Source organism: Pituophis catenifer, unplaced genomic scaffold (assembly GCF_029215685.1).
Source record: "Pituophis catenifer annectens isolate HBS135680 unplaced genomic scaffold, rPitCat1.0.hap2 SCAF_1, whole genome shotgun sequence".
Taxonomy (NCBI): Eukaryota; Metazoa; Chordata; class Lepidosauria; order Squamata; family Colubridae; genus Pituophis; species Pituophis catenifer.
The window spans coordinates 32,232,942-32,253,770 of record NW_027256881.1 but is presented as its reverse complement, the minus strand read 5'-3'; the positions used below and the strand labels follow the sequence as shown (position 1 = coordinate 32,253,770).

The 20,829-nt window shown below is 35.9% G+C and overlaps 1 protein-coding gene across 2 annotated transcripts in view; it reads right to left on the bottom strand.

Annotated features, from left to right (window-relative positions):
- Window positions 1-435: 435 nt before the first annotated feature.
- Window positions 436-20,829, bottom strand: part of PPP4R3B (protein phosphatase 4 regulatory subunit 3B) — a 50,300-nt gene continuing 29,906 nt past the window's right edge. For both annotated transcript variants that reach the window (XM_070932231.1, XM_070932233.1), the window contains exons 13-16: window positions 10,267-10,406; window positions 8,448-8,632; window positions 3,872-4,074; window positions 436-2,829 (exon numbers count right to left, since the gene is read on the bottom strand). In XM_070932231.1, the coding sequence (XP_070788332.1) occupies window positions 2,734-2,829; window positions 3,872-4,074; window positions 8,448-8,632; window positions 10,267-10,406 (624 nt within the window). In that variant the 3' untranslated portion in view covers window positions 436-2,733. The remainder of the gene's footprint in view (window positions 2,830-3,871; window positions 4,075-8,447; window positions 8,633-10,266; window positions 10,407-20,829) is intronic.

The window sequence follows — 20,829 nt, the reverse complement described above, 5'->3', positions numbered from 1 at the left end:
TGTTATCACAAGCAGATAGAAAAGATTTTAGTATCTCATAGGATTTACTGCTATTCATAATAATGGTACTCAAGGTAGCTCTTTAAATTTCATAGGAATTAATTATATTTGTTGAGCTCAATTCCCATTGTTTTAAGATCAACTTATTTATAGTCTGGATTTAAACTCTGTCATTGTGTGAATCAGGCTTGGTATGCATTGTACAAATGATAGCATGATTAATCAGATTGTTGAATGTTAGCATTTCCAAACCTTTTAAATGAGCCTATGCCATGACTAATTTTTTAAAATATACCATTCAGCTTCATTGTAATCATAATTATGCCAAAGAGCTTTCTAGTATTGCTTATTTCATTAGTCAGAGTAACTTAAAAACTCTACCTCGGTGGTAAGAAAACTTTTCATTCTTGTAACACAGTATAAACACAGATCATCCACATTTCATATAACTTTTTATTAAAATAGTATTTAACTCAGACATGTTGGCAGATGTCATCTTTAAAAAAAAAAAAAAAAACCTTAGTTGAAGGACCCCAGGCATTTGAAATGTAGGCTGTCTTGTGGCAAAGAAACCAGACTAAAAGAGCTGAGATGGAAGTATGTACCTGAGGCAGATTGCGTAATTTAAACGGGAGAAATTCAATCCATTTTTCACATCATTGCTGAGTGTTCAGATATTGGCTAAAGTGTCACCTATTGTTTATATTGAAGTAAAAAAAAAATCTTTTGTTCTCATGTATTGAAGCAGCTTAAATGAATCTGTATATTTTAAAGGTTTTAATAGTCTTTGAAGTAGGGTGAAAGAAAATGATCCAGATGTGTATTAGATCTTTTTTCCAGTGATTTATTAAATAGTTTGCATCCAGGCCAGATGAACATCACTGTCAAGGAAATGGCATACCTTTATTTTCCTATGGTTTGTTATTCAGTTTTATGGGAAAGAGTTACTTCTATGAAGAGTAAAGACTTGCCAAGAGTAGTCGAAAAAGTGCAAGTCAACATAGAAAATCTGCTGAAGCAAACTGTTTCTGTAACTTCTTCTAAGTTTTCATTGAAAAAGAGAAAAGGAAAGCCCCATTGTTGGTTGCCTGGAGCCCCTAAAGGGCAGAAATATGTCCTTCGGACCACATTGTCAGTCATCACAACACACTGAATCAAATCTAAGAGTATTGCTTTTTCTGCTAGATTTGATTCAGATTAAATTGTACAAATCACTATCATTAAAATAAACTAAAATGGCCACATCTCTAAATTTGAATTAACTTACCATTTACAACAATAAAACAATAAAAAACCATTAATCATTGAATTACAGGGTCACATTTTAATTCCTGAATTTTACAGGTCAGCATTAGTATTACCACATGTATACAAATGGTGTAAAACAAGTACAGTGGTTTTTTTTCCCCCTCAATACAAAATAAACTTCTGTTTCATGGAAAAACTATACTTCATATCTACAGACAGCCCATCTTTTCAAACAATAGCTAAAATTAAAACTATGAAATTTCCAGGAGAAATGGACCCATGACGTATTGTTAAGAGTGACCAATAACTGAGGATTCTTGCTGGTTTCAATTTGTATCACTCTTATCACAATTTGTAATTTAGGGAATTTTGTGTGTGCATGATCTCAGATCATATATGGCCAAACTAACATTAAAATATTTACAATTCAGTTGCTCTGAAAGGAAAAAAGTCTCAAAATGGTTGCCTTCATCAATTCACCTAGTGTACTTTTAGACATTTGCTTAAATACATGGAATGTGTTTAAGAAACAGCTTTATGCTAAACCCCTTAGGTTTATAGTGCTGTATATTAACTCTGCCCCCCATATATCGTTGAAGTAAGGTTCAAGAGTTTCTGGTAGCATTTCACAACATCTCCTGCTTTTCCTAATGTGAAATGTGAATGGCTGAAGGAAAAGATTTTTGGAAATTAGCAGGGAGCAATTCCATTCAATGTTATTTCTGTAAAATGCTACTAGTAATTGCAATTCAATTGTCATTTCAAGTACCAAGGTTTATTGATAATTTCTAGAGGGTTTTTTTTTTTTCCTGGAAAGCTGATGATCTATAGAATGATTTTCCTGGATAGCTCCTTCTAGTCCGCTTGCATTTAGAACCCAGGTTCTTTTTTTTTCTTCCAAAATAATGGAGTTGAGAAAAAAATAAATTTGCCACTCAACATGCACTATGTAGCAGTGTGCAACCCTCTATAATTTGGCTGACTGTGCAAACAGTGGTCCCCAATTCTGATTTTTTTAATGGAAAGAGAATTCACTATTTAAAAAGAGGCAATTGCTAAAAAAAAAAACACAATGGACAGCACCATTACGAAGTTATATTACTAGGTTTGCAACTGAAGCCTTACAAGTTTCTTCTAGCTTGCTACAAACTGGGGAAACCCTGCAATATCAAAATTTCTTCTCCCATCCCCATCCCCTCACAGAACCCAAGATGACTATTTTTTTCTGGCAAGCTTTCATTCCAGGTGCTGATTACTAATCCACTGTTTTAACATTTTTAACAGTCTGAATGGCAGACTCCTTGACTAGAAAGGGATTAGGTTCTTTGGAAGCGTGGTGTTCTCAGAACATAACCTTTCTAGTAGATTTTCGTTTGCTACTCCTTGTATTCTCATGTATTTTCCAGGGAGAACGCTTTCTGAGTCAGACTATTTAGTTCAGTCATAGCATTTAAGCACCCTCTATCAGAGTTTGTTCCAACATTTTTAAGAGCCAAGACGAGGTCTTTTTCTTGGGGACGTTTCTTCTTCTTCCTCTTCCTCTTCATCATCTGGATAATCCACAAGGCCAACTAAACTTCCCTGTTGGATGTAAAGAGTCACATGTGAACCAATGGAGAAAGTCCTTACAAATAGCAATGACATTTTCCCATTTTATAAACTTTGTTCTCCACAAAATGTGCCAGCTATCACTCAATGAATTGATTTTAGAAGAGCTTTTCCAAGAAGAGATCAGAGACCAGCAGTTATGATAGCTAAATGACATTGCCATGATAGAAAATACTGGGGCAAAATACTAAGGAGAGGCTTTGAAGTCTTGGTTATGTGGCTAAATAATAAGAGTATAGATGATCTTATTCTCATGCAGCAGGGCAACGTGTTCATTTACAATTCTGGTTACCATGTCTAAGGCTGTCTATATTCAAACTAGGACAATTTAAACAATGTAAACGTAACAGTTGCACCTATGAACATGAACTCTCCTGCATATACAAAATCCAGCATTAGAAACAACCCTAATGCCTATCAATATCAATATGGCAAAGTAGCCATTTCATGGCTTCAATATAGTACATTTTGAGTTTATTAAATATTTAACCTCCCAAATAATACATTTTAAGTGACACATACTATTAACATTATCTATGTATTACATCTTAAGTGTTTCAGCTTGCCTAAACTTACCAATATGTATTTATTTAAACATTTATAAGGCTGCTTATCACACGAAAGTGATACTGGCAGTGTAGAAGGATTAAAAATAATTTAATAAAAAGCACAAACTCTACTTAAAATAGATAACATTATTTAGCAGAGCTTGCCTAATTATACTACCCAAATGCCTAGGGGACCATACTATGAAAATCATTTCAACTCATGAACTCATAAATTCAGGGCACAACAAAATGTCAAACCTAATCTGACTGCTGAAAACAGTACAAGCTGCAAGTCAATATTACACTGTAATAGACTACTGACAAAAGATATGCAGCTTCACTTCACGCACTGAGCAAATCCCCCCTCTGGATTCTTGAAGTGTTATATATGGATGTTCACAGTAATTGTCCTTATACCACTAACATAATTTTAAACTGCAAAACTCCATAACACATGTTTATCTCACCTTTGTAGCTGTGACTGCTGTAGTCAAATTGGCATTCTTGGAAGAAGAACCATTTGAACTTGCTGGTGATGTTTGAGCTGCAACAGATTTATTATTTGTACTATTTGCTCCATTAGTTGCACTGGTAGAATGGGAAAATGTAAATTTGAAGCCACCTGTGGAAGTCCTTTTGGGGAGATTTTCTTTGTCTTCACTTTCTTTTGCTAAGAGAAAAAAATGTTTATTTATAGTAGTCATTGAGATAAATGAAATCCACTAATTCAATCTGTTGTTTTCTTAACAAAATAGCATATTAGTAAGGGTGGGGAGGGGCATTTTATCTAGCTACATGCTTAGAACTTTTCTGATAAAACCAAAACATGACTCTTGAAATGATGAGACCAACATTCTGTATTGGTGGTTTCCTCTTATTTTCTGTTTCCCTCAACCTTGCCATGCACGCTGTAGTCATTTTTCTTCCTGGTTAATCATCAATAGACATCATTTATTCAAAATATGAGAGTTACGCATTGCTGATCACCAATAAAGGAAGCAGTCAACTTTTATTTGGTCCAGAACTGGTTGATTGATTCTTCTTGAAACCCACTGTGTTCTTATTAACCATTTCTATTATTTTATGTTGTCCTATCTTTTTAATCTTTTTCAGTGCCCACGTTCCATAGCGATTCATTACCACTAGAAAGGCAACTACTTTCATGTTTGTTGTCACTGAATGCCCAGCCAACTATGAATACCCAAAAGGTGTGGCAATTAGTTTCCACTACAATGATTTTGCAAAGGGAACGAAGTTTGCGTATGAATGAACAGAAACATACATACAACATGTATACATACAAACTGGTGGTTGTAGATCACTTTCATAGCATAGTTTCACAGAAATTAAGACACATTAGGAAATTGGGTTGTATAAAAAGTTTTTTATTTTTATATTTTTATATTTTTATTTTTCCCAGTCAAATAAAATGCAATGGATCCTCAAACATCCAAGGTATAACATTTCTAAGTGACAAAAGGAACTGGAGAAGACTAACAGAATCAAATCGTGGCTGAAATCTATTGATTATGGAAAGAAATGCATTATCTGGTCAAAGATACTTATCCTTTCATAAGAATAAATAAGGCAATTAATCCAAAGAGTTTCACAAGATAAATAATAGAAAATGCTTCTGAGAATGTCTTACTAGAGATGGAACAAAAAATTGCATGAAGACACTAAAACCCATGCAGCTTTGTATGAATGCTGTTCCATCAATCCATTAATAATGCAATATAAAGGAACATAAAAAAGAAGCAAGCCCTTCCACTATAAAACAAACATCTTAAATGTGACAAAAGAGGAGGAACCAATATTACAGAAAGGACAACTTTAATTATGCAAATGGGAAAAACAAAGTTTCAGCCTTCTTCAGAATTGGAGCAATGGCAATGAGTACCTTTGAGACTCTGTTACCCACTACTGCTAGCAAAGACTATTATGTTCTTCCATGAGAACAGAAACTAATCTGGAGTAATAAAGTAATAGAGTAATAAAAAAAACGGTAATAAAGATGGAAAGACTTGTACTGAAATTAGGCAGTTCATGAAATGAAGCACTCTGTAAAATGGCTGTTCCAGTAAATGTCTGATGATTTTAATATTTTTATGCTGTAAGCTGTCCAGAATTGCTTCAAAATGAGATGGGTGGCAAATAAATAAAATAAAAAAGTAGACTTTAATGAAGTCTACTGACATATTCATTAGGAATCTGCTAGAGAAACAAACAAACAAAAAAAAAACACCCTATGATGTCTATATCAATAAAAGAAATTAGTGAAATATCAATAAAAGAAATTTCCAATTTCTCCCCACCAGTGGATTCAGTAAACTTTATTAAACAAGAAGCAAAAAAAAAAACCTTTTCCTCCAGAACAAGGGATAGAATTTTTTGAATATTCTCAGGTAAGAGGATGGGAAAGAGTGCAAAGAAGAGCAACACAGATGATTAGATGGAGGCTAAACATATAGGAATTGAGTATGTCTAGTTTAATGAAAAGAATTACGGGTGACATGATAGCAGTGTTTCAATATCTAAAGGGCTGCCACAAAGAACCTTGGTGGCGCAGCAGACTAAAGTGCTGTTAAGTAACACCAGCTGCCTGCAATTACTGCAAATTCAAATCTCACCAGACTCAAGGTTGACTCAGCCTTCCATCCTTTCGAGGTAGGTAAAATGAAGACCCCGGTTTGTGGGGGCAAAAAGAACACCGCTTGGGCCCCCCCCGAAAGCCCTACTAAGCAGGTATATACAAAAGTATGAAGGCTATTACTTAATGCATTGTAAGCCACCCTGAGTCTCCAGAGAAGGGCGGCATATAAATCGAACCAATAACAAACAAACCTATTCTCCAAAGCACCTGAAGGCAGGACAAGAAGCATTGTATGGAAACTAACAAGGAGAGAAGCAACCTACAACTAAGGAATAATTTGCTAATAGTTAGAACTATTAAATCAATGGAACGGCTTGCTTCCAGAAACTATGGATGCTCCAGTACTGGAAATTTTAAGAAGAGATTGAACAACCATGTGTCTGAAATGTTATAGGGTTTCCTGATTGAGCAGGGAGTTGGATTGGAGACCTCCAAGTCCCCTCTCAATGCTGTTATTCAATAGTAGGGACTCATTTATAATGAATGTTCAACCCAAATGGCTGAAAAATTGAGAAGATCTATTGAAGTCTGTCAGCAGAGGTGAAAGGGAGAAATATATTATTGTTTTATTGAACTTATTTAATATTATAGATGTCTAGTGTGGACTGAATGCACAAAAAAGTATTTCATGATTTGTGGAGTCCCAACTTTGAAGATGAAAAACAATAGGCCTCATTTTACATGTGATCTTCAGTTTTTTGGATTCTGTCCCTAATATAACCTATTTTGGCATTAAATAACCTTTATTATTAAAAACAATTTATCTATTTAGGATCTGACTTCTTATATGAGCATAGACAAATATGTCAATATTTGATGTATAAAGCACCAGCTCAGATGCCATATAATGACATACAGTTATTTTTCTTTAGCCAGTTGACTTAAGTGAATACTGTCACTCCTTAATTGTTGCCTTAAGGAAGATGGCTCAAAAAGATGATAGTCTTCTTTTGATTTGAATACCTGGCAAACTTGATAATTAGCAACAAAAGGGGATAACATTGCAAGGGAGTTCCATTTTATTGTATTACTTCCTTTCTGAAGGGATGATATTAGTTTCAACAATTTCTCCAATTCTTTAACAGCTATATGAAGGCACTTGACAGGATCAACATCTCTACATCTTGATCCTGGGTCAAATACACAAAGCTGTCAAAGTGCTACCTTGGTGCTTGAATGCTGTTCAGAACAGGATTACACTCAATCTCAGAAATTTAATTTAATTTAAATATTAATTTTCTGTGCCTCTGGATTTGAAGGGTTTGCCGTTTCTAGAGAGGTACCATGTTTAGTTCTGAATGAGATCTTTTCCCAAGAAGAATGTGGTCAAAATTTGATATCCAAGATTCATATGTATCCTTTGTACCAACTATGAATTTTCCTTCAACAGAAGAATTACTGTCACTCATGTCTTTGTTATGTTTTGATGGATTATTGCGATACATTTCACATGAGACTGTCTTTGAAGATTATCTGAAAAATAATGCTGGTCCAGAGTGCAGCAGCCTGAATAAATATATTGGTGCATACCAAGGTTCCCATATAACCTCTGCTTTGAGATTACAAGTTACTTTTGACCCCAAATCAAATAGTTGAAAGTCATCTTTAAAGCTGTTTGTGAACTATACTCTCAAGCCTGAAATTCCTAATGATCTCCTCCCAGTAATATTTGCCCACTCAATAAGACTGAATGGAATGGGTTGTCTTCATGTCATCTACAAAGATCGTCTGAAAAGACTTGGTAGCTCCATTGCTTTATTTTTTGTGCTTTCAAGTCAGCATTGACTCCTAGTCGCTGCAGTTTCTTGGCAAGATTTTCAGAAATGATTTGACATTGCCTCTTTCCTAGAGCTGACAGAGTGTGACCGGCCCAAGAGCACCCAACTGGCCTTTTGCCTAAGGTGGGGCTAGAACTCATGTTCTCCTGGTTTCTAGCTTAACCACTGCACTAAACTGGCTATCAGCTCCATTTAGAAGATTTTAAAAATTCTACTCTAAGATACAGATGTTCCTTGACTTATAATTGAATGTTTTGATTAAATGTAACTTTTGACCTACAGTATATTTACAACTGACAACTGTTGCACCACCCCCACAGTCACAGGATCGCAATTCAAGTTCTTGACAACTGGCTTGCACTTATGACAGGCTGCAGCATCCTACATTCATGTGACCATGATTTGTGTTTCTTTTTGTGATTTTCAGGAAAGATTCCCATTGGGGAAGCTGGATTTGCTTAATGATAACCATAAAAACTTACCATAAAATTGTCTGACGAGTTATGACTGAATAATTTATGAGGGAAATTCTATTTCCAATTGTGGTCATAAGTCAAGGACTACTTGTAAGTCACACAGAAATATAATGTGCTACAAAATAGAAAAAAATACCTTTTTTTGTTTCCATAAACTTCTCATAACTTTCTGGAAAATCATCCTCAGACTTGGATTTCTCTACAGGTGGTACAATTGCTTCACCTTCTTCCTCCTCATCTTCATTGAACCACATTTCTTCATCTTCCTCCAAAGTTCTGGCATCTCTACGAAACCTATTGCTACGCAGTATAGACGGGACGCTGTAAAACATACAAACATATATATATATATATATATATATATACACACCCCTTTACAATTTGATAATGTGACTGCAAGCAAGGCTGATAAATACTAGTAAATAGTTTTGAGAGTTTATATTTTTATTAATGTTGCTATTATTTTAGGCTGCTTTTAATAAGTTGAGGGCAATACATGGGGTTTCATGAGTTTTCTTCTGAGCCTAAAGGCCAGGTGAAGCATAACACACATTTTCTGTACTAAACATAATCTGGATTTAATAAATTAAGACCAGATATATTTTATCTTTATTATGAAAAGATTACAAGATCTGTTAAATTCGCTTTCCCCTATTTTTTCTAGTCATTCTCTTTCTAGAACGACAGAGCCTGTTTTATTTTGATTTATAGTTCGTTCATAGTTCATGAGAATAATAAGCAAAATTATGCTCTTAAAATATTGTTAAAATGTTTCTCAAAAAATATGCTTTAGTATCTAAAATACTGAACTAACTAAGTCCTAAAGAAGATAATAATATGGCTTATGACAGATTCTATGGTAATATAGAAAGTTAACTTCTTAATACAAATAAAAGAAAAGTCAAATGCACACAAAGGTATACCTTTTGATGGGTTGGAACACCAAGCTAGTTGTGTAAGCAAATGTCCTCTTTAAGAACATCCTAATAAGCCAAAGAACAAAACTCACTGCTATTAGTTTTGCACTGACATGCTTGGTGGTACAGTTAATATCTATTCCCTTTTGTTTGATTTATCACCCCATCTTCTATAATATCTTAACTTGAATTGGGGATGCAAATACACCAAGGCTATTTGTAAGCTGTAAAGGCTTGGTTAGAGCCCCTAGAACCGTGATGGCAGACCTATGGCACGTATGCCAGAGATGGCATGCAGCTCCCTCTCTATGGGCACGTGAGCCGTCACCCCAGTTCAGCTCCGCCGCGCATATGTACACACCTCCAGCTAGTCTTTGGGTCTGTTGCGCAGGCGCAGGAGGCTATGCGCGTGCCGGGGTGGGGCGCATGCAGGGGGGCTGCATGTGCATGCCTGGGGGAGCAGGGTGCATGCGCAGGGGGTGAGGTGCATGTGCAGGGACCGCATGCGCATTGCATTTTGGCGGTTCGGGCGCACATGCACATTTGCATGTATGTGCGCTTTGGGCACTCGGTCTGGAAAAGGTTAGCCATCACTGCCCTAGAAGCTTTCCCAAAGTTGTTTTCAAAATTAAATTCTTAATATGACAGGGGAAAATTAATATCTGGGGACCATTCAATAATTTAGCTGTTCATCTCTCAGGGCACTACCGAAAGTCATAAAACAGATCCCAATCAAGAATAAACCACAACATCCTTCCTGATAGCATGAATCTGAATTTTTTTGGTTATTTAGAAATTTTGAAATATATTTCAAATTAACCAAGAACAAAACCTTAAGCATTAGAATATCTCTAAAACAAGGACTGAAGACAGATATGGATTATATATAGAAATTCCTGTGACAATTAAAAATTGCACTGCTAAATATAATACCTATATGAAAAGTGCATATCACAATATTAATGGAACAAACAATAATGGCTCAGGAAACTAGACTATCTAGTACTGGGTTTCAGATTTTAGTTTTAAGGTGTGTACCTGTTCAGTTTCTGGCTCTGTCTGTCTTTCTCCTGCTCATATTTTGTCTTCAAGCCTTTGAATGTTTGAACATATTCAATAGATTCAAGTGCCTTATAAAAATTTTCAACGATATGGGCAGTAAGTGATTTGATATCTTCCTGCATTAATACAAAATAAAAGTTTAGTGCTACTCAGCTAAAAAAGATAAGAAACATCAATATGAAGTTTTCATTAGTAATTTATGTAAGTTATGTAATTTATGACGGCAAAAGACTTGATTTTTTTTCCAAGGACTACAAAGGAATTCTAGTGATTCACTTTTCTCTTCTACATTGGTGAGCTGAGACAATAGGTAATTTGAATATACAGAACACTTTGTAGACAAGAATTCTGAGATCATTGGACAAATGTTTCTCCTACAATGGAAGGGAAGACTCAAGAGCATGTCTTTAGGATAATTTTCCTCTACTACATCACATTTATTTTTAACCTACTACACAGAAGGCGGAAGCAAAGCAAGTGGATTACTGTCCAAAAATAAGGAAGATAAAGGAGAATCTCAAGATGTCTTTGACCTCATGAAAGTGGTATCTCTATGGGAGCTCCACTATCTCTCCCTTAAAGGCAGAAAAAAATTTAAGTAGTCTTACAAAGATTTTGTTCCTAGCATCAGTGTAAATTTGGCTTTCTTGAAGATATAGACTATGCTGAGATTCTGGGATGAAGAAACAATATGTTCTAATGTTCTATAAAACTTACTTTTTTATACATATGCAAACACACATATTTAAATCAAATCCAAAATCTTTAATAGTTTTATTTAATAGTTAACATACATTTTTATTTAAGAAGTGGGGATTAAATTTAGATTATTATAAATTTTTACTTATCTCTTGGGGGGGAAGAGCACAACATATAAATGCAATGAATGAATGAAATTTTACTTAAAGCTTTATTTGCACATAGAATAAATCTGATTAACTATATCTTGTCCAGCTGCATGCAGTTTGTGCAACTGTATGAAAAATGATGTGGAGCAGATAGAGAACACTGTTGATATTCATGGGAACAAAATAATTACCAGAACTATAACATTTAATTTGTATGTATATATTTTTTCCTTCCTAATGTTTTCCCACAAGGGCAGCATCTATTAATTTCAGACCAACTTTGTGTTGATCCATTGGTTGTGATAGGAATTGACCAACCAGCTTGGTCTGAGAGAGAGTGACAGGCCCAAAATCACCCATCCAACTTTCATGCCTAAGGTAAGGCCAGAACTCAGTTTCCTGGTTTCTAACCTGGTGCCTTAACCACTAAATCACTAAATTATTAACTAAAATTACCTTTCTCATTAAATAAGAACATGTTCCTAGGAAAGGTTGCATTTGAATCACAGGGAAAAAAAAGTTTAGATGCATACAGGGAAGAAACAGGAGCAGTTCTGAACAGAAGCAGTTTTTAGCTCACTGAGTAAGCACAGTAGGAGTAGTCGTAGGTGTTTGTTTTATGGAGTTTAAAGGGAAGTCCCTAAGAATGTTTTCCTCTAAATCAAGCTCAAAGAGGAAGGCAAAGAAAATGCTATATCAACCTACAAGACAGAGAGTCATGATAGTGATTCATTACTGTAAGAGACTGAAGCACACACATGCTGCTTGTGAGCCACACTATCTGACAAGAGCAAAGAACTCTTGATCTTTGATAGACAAATTCCAAGATGGTTATATCCATTTGCAATCATACTTCCCTGCTTCTGGAGACAAATTACAATGCAAATAATAGCTCAATATGTATTACTAGAGACTTTGAAAAGATGTAGAAGGACATTCAAGACTTTGGGAGCTCAGGTAGCATTCTCTTCTTCCCTTCTAATCATGGTAATGGACCAGAAAGAAAGAGAAAAATACTACAAATCAATAACTCATAATGGCATCAATAAGACACACTTGGTCTAAATAATCTAAATTATCTAGATGATGGACTATGATACACTAGCTGCGTTTCAAAAGGACTGGTAAAACTGTACTAGGCCACAAGAACCCTTAACTGGGAATATTTTAAAATGAATAACATGATGGTAAGAAATAAAATACTGAAGAAAGGATTTCAGAAAGACATGGATATCGTAAAAAATGGGAGTGTTGCTCACCTGGGATAGGATGGGGGTGCTTTGGGTCCCATCAATTCAGGAAGACAGGGCTTTTCTACCATAGTGCACACTCTTAAGAAATATTCTCCCTCCAGAGATAAGAATCATCTGACCCTGTTGGCCTTTGTAAGCCCTAAAAACATGGCTCTACAGCACCAATTTCTTGGTTAAATTTGTGATTATGGGCTATATTTTCTTGGCTGCTCTGTATTTTAATTTTTGCATTGTTGCAATTGTATTTAAATTTTGTTCACTGCCCTGAGCAGACCTGGGTATTTTATGCCCTGCAGGCCATGTATCGTCCTTTGGCTGTCCCTGTCTGGCCAATAGTGTCAGAGGTGGTGTGTTGACGGTGTGATGCAGAGTATCAGACTTTGGATGGGGGTAGTAGGGGCATTAGGGCATCAACAGGGGATGGCACATCGGTGTGGGAGGGTGGGACAGTGGGAGTCCTCCACAACAGTCCCAGTTTCTCACGTGGACCCTTGGAAAAATTAATTACCCACTCCTGGCTCAGAGTAACTTGCTGAGATGGAGAGCCATACAAACTGAATAAATGAATGAATTCCAAAACCAAACTGCAAATCCCTCAAAGAGGCACAGTGATGGGTGACTTTAATTATTTTGATATCTATTGGGTGACAAACTGTGCCAAGAATGGTTGTTCTAGAGTAATTTCTGATTTCCCATGCTGACAATTTCTCCTTTAGAGGGCAGAGTTGACACAAGAACTATTTTATAGTATCTTATAAGAGCTACGAGAGTTTAGGTTAATTAATTTGGAAGACACTGAGGAAGTGAAATTACCTGGAATACTGGGGAAACATGAACCATATAATGATGATGTTTTAGAATTTTAGAGAAACTGATTATAATTAAATATGTATCTTAAACTTAAAACAACATAGTTTAATGAATTCTGAGCAATTACAAGTAGGTTACTATGATAGAAGCAGATAATGGGCAAAGAAGTTCAAGACGACTTAAGAGTTACTAAAGAAACATAACAAAAGCATAATTCAAATAATTTTAAGAGGAAAAAATACAATAAAGCAGAAAAATTAATATGACTATGTAAAAAAGGTAGTGAAGATGTGAAAACAAAAAGATCCTTACAGAACATTAAGAGGATCAGTTGCTAAGGAAGATTATAGACAGTATCCAGAACAGAATAGATGAGGTCAGAAAAACAAGCACTAGCACACAATGACAAGAATAATTAAAAAAAAGGCTTCAGTAGATATGCTCAGAATAAAATGATTTTTTTTTTCAAAAAAGACATCAGTACACTACTTGTTCTGGAATAATGCAAATAAGTAGCTGTTAGGTTTAGCTTGCAGCTTACTCCTAACTTGTTGGTCAGGCAATATCTGTTTCTTTAAGAAACAACTGAGCCACGTAATCAGGGTTTGCTGAACCCTGTAATTAGGCTACAGTGCATAAATAAGCAGCACAGAGAAGCGTTCCTTCTTCCTGGTTCTTCCTGCTTCTTCCGGATTGATACCTGATTGTATCCTGTTGCTTACTATGTCTGTTGTATGGTACTGTATACCAAGTTACTAAAGTCTGTTTGCTTTGGTAAGGGAAGATACTTACTGGACTGATATTACTGTTTATGACCTTGGACTGTTTTACACCAAGACTGCTTGTTGTCTATAAAAGTATGTTTCTCACACGAGCTGGACGTTTATCTCCTTCCCTGTGTGTTTCTGCTCTGCTCGTTGCACAAGCAACAAATACTTTTTACACACACCCTAACATTGGTTATGGGCCCAGAACGTTCCAGGGCTCTTTAATTTGTTTTTGTGGAAGTGAGAAGTGCAGGCAGTGGGTGTAGTAGTCAAGATGATGGCTTTTGAGCAAGGTACAAGTTATGCTACCATAACCCGGTTGGATGGAACAAACTATGTTACCTGGTCCACAAAATGCTGTCTACTTTTGCGAAAAGACGGACTGTGGGACATGGTTAATAATCCACCGGACATAACTGCACTGAATGCTGATGACGAAGAAGATGCCAAAGAGATAGCGAAGTTTCACAGGGACAACGAGCATGCTTTATGCATCATTGGCCTGACACTGGGAGACCAGCAACTTGTCCATTTCCGGGGCGAAGAGTCTGCTGCGAGGTGCTGGACAAAGCTAAAGAAGCTCTACGTTCGTGACTCTGTGGGTGTCCATATCTACCTGACACGGAAACTATTTCGCTTACATCTTCAGAAAGGAGGAGACATGATGGCTCACCTGGACTCCATGACAGGGCTTTTCCAGGAGCTACATGAGAAAGACCTTGTGTTTACTGAACTGCAGCAAGTTTATATTATTCTTTCATCGTTGGATGACAGTTATGATTCTTTTGTTTCATCATTAGAGGTAGTGTCTAGAGATGAACTAACATTGGCCAGTATAACTGGTAGGTTACTGGATGAGGCCAAACGTAGGCAAGAACGAGACCAGTTAAGGATGCAACAGCAACCAAAAGTGGAAGCTGTATATGAGAATGTCAATATTGTTAAACGCTGTTATGCATGTGGGGCTAAGGGGCACATTGCAAAATATTGTAATAATAAGAAAGTGTCTGCTAGAAACTCTGCTAAACCCAGGAAAGGGTGTAATTTAGCAACCAGTTCATCTATTAATATAAGAGATGATTGGTGGGTGATTGACAGCGGTGCCTCTCAATCAATAACAAAAAACAGAAAACTGTTTCTAAATATGAAGAAAAGTACTAAAAAGGTCAAATTAGCTAATGGCTGGAATGTGACTGTAGCTGGGGAGGGACTTGTTCAATGTTCTATTAGTAAGCACCCTTTACCCATGCTTTATATCCCTAGTTTGAAATATAACCTTTTATCTGTAAAGTCATTACTACATTCTGGGTTTACAGTAACTTTTAAAAACGACAAATGTTTGCTGGAATGTGAAGGCACTGTAGTTACTGCAGAATTAGAAAACGACTTATTTGTCATTAGGGATAAGTCATTACTGTTAGTTCAGTCAAAAGCTAAATTTGGAAATGTAAAGCCTCATGATGAATGCGTACATTTACTACATAGAAGGCTTGGTCATCTGAATTTCAGGTTGTTGAATTTGACTGTTAAGCAGTCTAAAGGCATAAAGTTAAGGGCTTGCAGCAAATACCTGAACTGTAATACTTGTAACCAGCATAAAAGTAAAGTTACACCTGCAAACCGCTGCAATGGGTTTAAAACAACTAAACCTTTGGAGGTAGTCTTTTTAGACTTAATAGGGCCAAAGAAACCCAGTTTAGGGGGAGCATGCTATATTTTGAGTATAGTCGATCACTTTACCAGATACGGTTTTTGCTACCTTATGAAGTCCAAAAGTGATACGTTTCAATGTATCACAAACTGGCTTCGTTTTGTTGAAAGGAAGCAGAGGTTTAAGGTGAAATGCATTGTTATTGACAATGGAACTGAGTTTACTAACCATCAGTTGGCTAAGTTTTTGAAGGATGCTGGGATACAGCATAAACGTTCTGCCCCTTTTTGGCCAGAACATAATGCATTTATTGAAAGAAGAGGCCAGACCCTACAAGCTATGACTAGGACTATGCTGGCTGATGCTTGTTTACCTGATAAATTGTGGGGAGAAGCAATACTATGTGCCAATCATATTTTAAATAATGTGGTGCACTCCTCTACAGGAAAAATTCCTTTTACTTTATGGCACGGCAGGAAGCCTGATTTAAGTTATATTCATACTTTTGGTGCACCAGCCTGGGTGCATATACCAGTTAGTCAGAGTAGGAAGGACCAACAGAGAGCAAAGAAAATGATTTTTGTTGGCTATGAGGCTAACCATAGGTCCTATAGGTTCTGGGAAAAAGGAACAACAAAAGTTTTGTGTAGCGCTAGTGCTAAATTCCTAGAACATGAAGGCTGGGACAGGTTAGAAAAAGCAGACTATGGTTTTACAGATATTGATGTTAAGGTAGACCATATTCCAGATGATAGTTCATCTGAGATGGATGATAAACCATCTATTAAGGTGGAAGAACAGGAACAGGAATCAGGGTTAGGGGAAGATGAACCCAATATACCTGATGTTAGTCCTGTTATGCCTAGACGATCTTCCAGGGACCGGCATCCACCAGATCGCTATAAAGCCACAGTGGTTTGCCAAGTAGATATTGAACCATCCAGTTATCATGATATAAAATTATATCCAGAAAAAGAGCAAAAAGCCTGGCAAGAGGCAATGGATAGAGAAATTGATTCTTTGAAGAGGCTTGGTGTCTATGAAGTTGTAAGAAAACCACCAAATGAGAAACTTATAGGCTGTAGGTGGGTCTATAAGGTAAAGAAAAGTGTAGATGGGGTAGTAACCCATAAAGCTCGGCTTGTTGCACAAGGGTTCTCACAGACAGATAGAGACTATGATGAGGTTTTTGCTCCAAGTTTACGAGCGAGCACTTTGAGAACGATGCTTGTTTGGGCAGCTAGAAATAAATGCTCTATTACTCATTTAGATGTCGAGACAGCTTACTTGAACGCTCCGTTGAGGCATACAATATATATGAAGAAACCTCCTGGTTATGATACACAGGATAGAACTGAGTGTTGGAGGCTACAAAAAAGCCTATATGGTTTAAGGCAATCAGGTTACGAGTGGAACCAATGTATAGTGCAGGAATTACATAACATTGGGTTCTATGAGGGCGTAGCAGATAAATGTCTGTTTAAAAAAGAACAGGATGGATGTGTTTCATTCTTGTTACTCTTTACAGACGACATTGCTATAATTACCAGAACTGACGCTGAGGCCAGAGAGATTATCGGTCAGTTGCAAACAAAATTTAAACTTAGAAATCTAGGACATATACGGCATTATCTAGGGCTGGATATCCTGAAAACATCTAGAGGATTTAAAATTTCACAGTCTAATAAGATCTGCAAATTGTTGAAAAAATATGGGATGGAATTATGTAAACCTGCCAAGACTCCTATGGCACAGGAATTCCAGCAGGATAGTTTGCAGAGTCCACAGTTCAGTAAAGAACTGTATCAATCATTAATAGGCAGTTTGTCGTATTTGAGCAACTGGACACGGCCTGATATAGCTTTTAGTGTTAATCAACTAGCACAATATAGTTCAGAGCCTACTGATAGGCATTGGCAGGCTGCTAAACGTGTTCTTAGGTATCTTAAAAGAACATTGCATTTTGCTATGTATTTAGAACCAAATGCCAATATGATATTAAAGGCATATGCTGATGCCAGTTTTGCCAGAAAATCTACGTCTGGAATAGCAATCATGTTGGATAACTGCCTGATTGGATGGAAATCAATTCGCCAGAAACACATAAGTTTGTCTACCATGGAAGCGGAGTTTTCTTGTCTATCACTTACATGTACTGAACTGATTTATTATAAACAGTTGATGGAAGATATTGGATTCAAAATGGATTATCCTATTACGGTTTATGAAGATAACCAGGCAGCCATTAAAATGGCAACGAATCTTGCTGTAAAGACAAGGACTAAATACACTGATATACGTTATCTGAATGTTCGGCAATGTGTTAAGGATAACATGATTACATTGGAATATTGCGCATCAGAGGACAATATTGCCGACAACTTTACCAAAGCGCAAGGTGCCATTAAACACACCAATTGTTGTGAAAGATTTGGATTAAGAATCTGAAATGTAACTGATACCACTGTACAATGTATGATTTGGATGTGTATTTTTGTTTCTGTATCTATTGTGTATATTGTCCTGCCCAATGGGGAGAATGTTAGGTTTAGCTTGCAGCTTACTCCTAACTTGTTGGTCAGGCAATATCTGTTTCTTTAAGAAACAACTGAGCCACGTAATCAGGGTTTGCTGAACCCTGTAATTAGGCTACAGTGCATAAATAAGCAGCACAGAGAAGCGTTCCTTCTTCCTGGTTCTTCCTGCTTCTTCCGGATTGATACCTGATTGTATCCTGTTGCTTACTATGTCTGTTGTATGGTACTGTATACCAAGTTACTAAAGTCTGTTTGCTTTGGTAAGGGAAGATACTTACTGGACTGATATTACTGTTTATGACCTTGGACTGTTTTACACCAAGACTGCTTGTTGTCTATAAAAGTATGTTTCTCACACGAGCTGGACGTTTATCTCCTTCCCTGTGTGTTTCTGCTCTGCTCGTTGCACAAGCAACAAATACTTTTTACACACACCCTAACAATAATAACAAAAAAACCCAGAGCTATTCAATTCCTATTTTGGTTCAATATTTTCAACTAAAAGAATATTTATTCCACCAGGATATTGTAAAAAGCAAGATGAAAGGGAAGAAGAACTGAAATTAATAGAGACATGGTCAGGGAATAAATACCTCTTTATTTTGAATGAGTTTTAAATGTACAGGATCAGATTTGTCTCTTTTAATATTGATGGAACTGGCCAATGGTCTATCAGAATCCTTATATTTTTATTTATTTTATTTTATTTTATTTTATTTTATTTTATTTTATTTTATTTATTTTATTTTATTTTATTATTTTATTTATTTTATTTTATTTTATTTATTTTATTTTATTTTATTTTATTTTATTATTTTATTTTATTTTATTTTATTTTATTTTATTATTTTATTATTTTATTTTATTTTATTTTATTTTATTTTATTTTATTTTATTTTATTTTATTTTATTTTATTATTTTATTTTATTTTATTTTATTTATATGCCACCCTATCTCTGCAGGACTCAGGGCGGCTCACAACAGTAAAATATCCGAATAAAAACATGTTAAAATACATATTATCCCCCCAGTTTTTCTATATTTAGAAAAATTCTGGAAAACTAGTTGATTTCTAGATGAGTGGAGGAAAAGAAATGTCCTCAGAAAGGGAAAGCAGAAAGATCAACAATGTAGGATCACTCAGTCTGATAGCAGTGTTTTGGAATATTTTAAACAGATTATAAATAGATTGATTTGTAAGCACTTTAAAAACAAAGTATTGATTATAGAAGTCAGTATGGAATTATCTAGACCTTATGCCGCAATGTCTTGAAAATGCTTTAATTTTAATGTGTCTAGACTTCAACAAACCACTTGACAAAGTAATCCATGATATGCCAATTAGTATGCCGCTTTAGTAACATGATACACAGTTGACTCAAAAACCTGTATTCAACATTAGTTCTTAATCAAATCTGAGCAGAGGATCAAATGGGATTCCATAAGGATTGGTCTTGGGTCTTCCATTCTTCAGTATTTTTATTAATGATTTGATGAATAAGTGAAGAGAAGGGTCATCAAATTTGCAGATGATACAAAATTGCGAGAATATACTCGATGTCAGAAATAAAATTTAAAATAATTTTGATATGTTACAGCAATAGATTGAAAGTGATGTGAAAAGGTACCGGAAACAATATTTTTTTATTTAGGAAATCAAATCACAAGAAATGGGAGAGAATAACTGGCTTCATAATTCTTGGAATTGTAACTGATTGCCAGTTGAATATGAGCAAGCAAGATGATGTAATTTCAAAAAAGACAAATGCAATTTTAAGCTGAATGTGTAATTTTCAAATCACAAGAAGCAATCATTCTACTTTATTTTGCTTTGACTAGTTCCAACCTCATGCATTACATTCAGTTCTGTGGACAAAACTTTAAGAAGGATACAGAGAAATTGCAACAGATTCAGAGATTGCGACAAGGATAATAAGAGGGCCTGAAATGAAATTATGTTTTGAGAGATTGAAGCAGCAGCATATGTTTAGGCTTGAGGAAAAATGACTGAGCCCATTCCAACTTTAGGATTTTGTTCTGTTCAGGTATTATTGAAACTGAGTTAAAATACTGGCTTAAACTCTGTGATTCTCTGAGCAATAATTCTGTTTGTTAATGTTAAGAGCTCTATCGCTATCATTTTCTTTAGCAACTACTGATATCAATGCTAGAATAAAATTAGTCATTCGTCACCTTACTATTGGAGTTAGGACCATTTTTAAACAATAACACTCATTTGGGAAAATTTATACAATCAACTTCAGCATTTACTGCAGAGCAGGATTTATACTTCTAGTTTTAACCTTACCATCTGACACCCCTCCCCCCCCAAAGCTCACCTGACATCAAACTTCTCCAGTTTCCAGCACTATCTACATTTAATTCGGTGCGTTCATCATTTCTTCTAATTTGGATCTAGCATAGGGGTCCCCAAACCTTGGTCCATGGACTGGCACTGGGTCGTGGCATGCCAGAAACCAGGCCACAAGCATGCGAAGCCCTATTTGCAGGATACAGGCAGCATGGAAAATCATGCTCCCCCGGGTCCATGGAAAAACCTCTCTCTACGGAACTGGTCACTGGTGCCCAAAAGGTTGGGAATCGCTGATCTAGTAGATTGATAGAGGTTTTAACTGAAAACTTTGGTAACAAAAAGAAAATTTTCATTTATT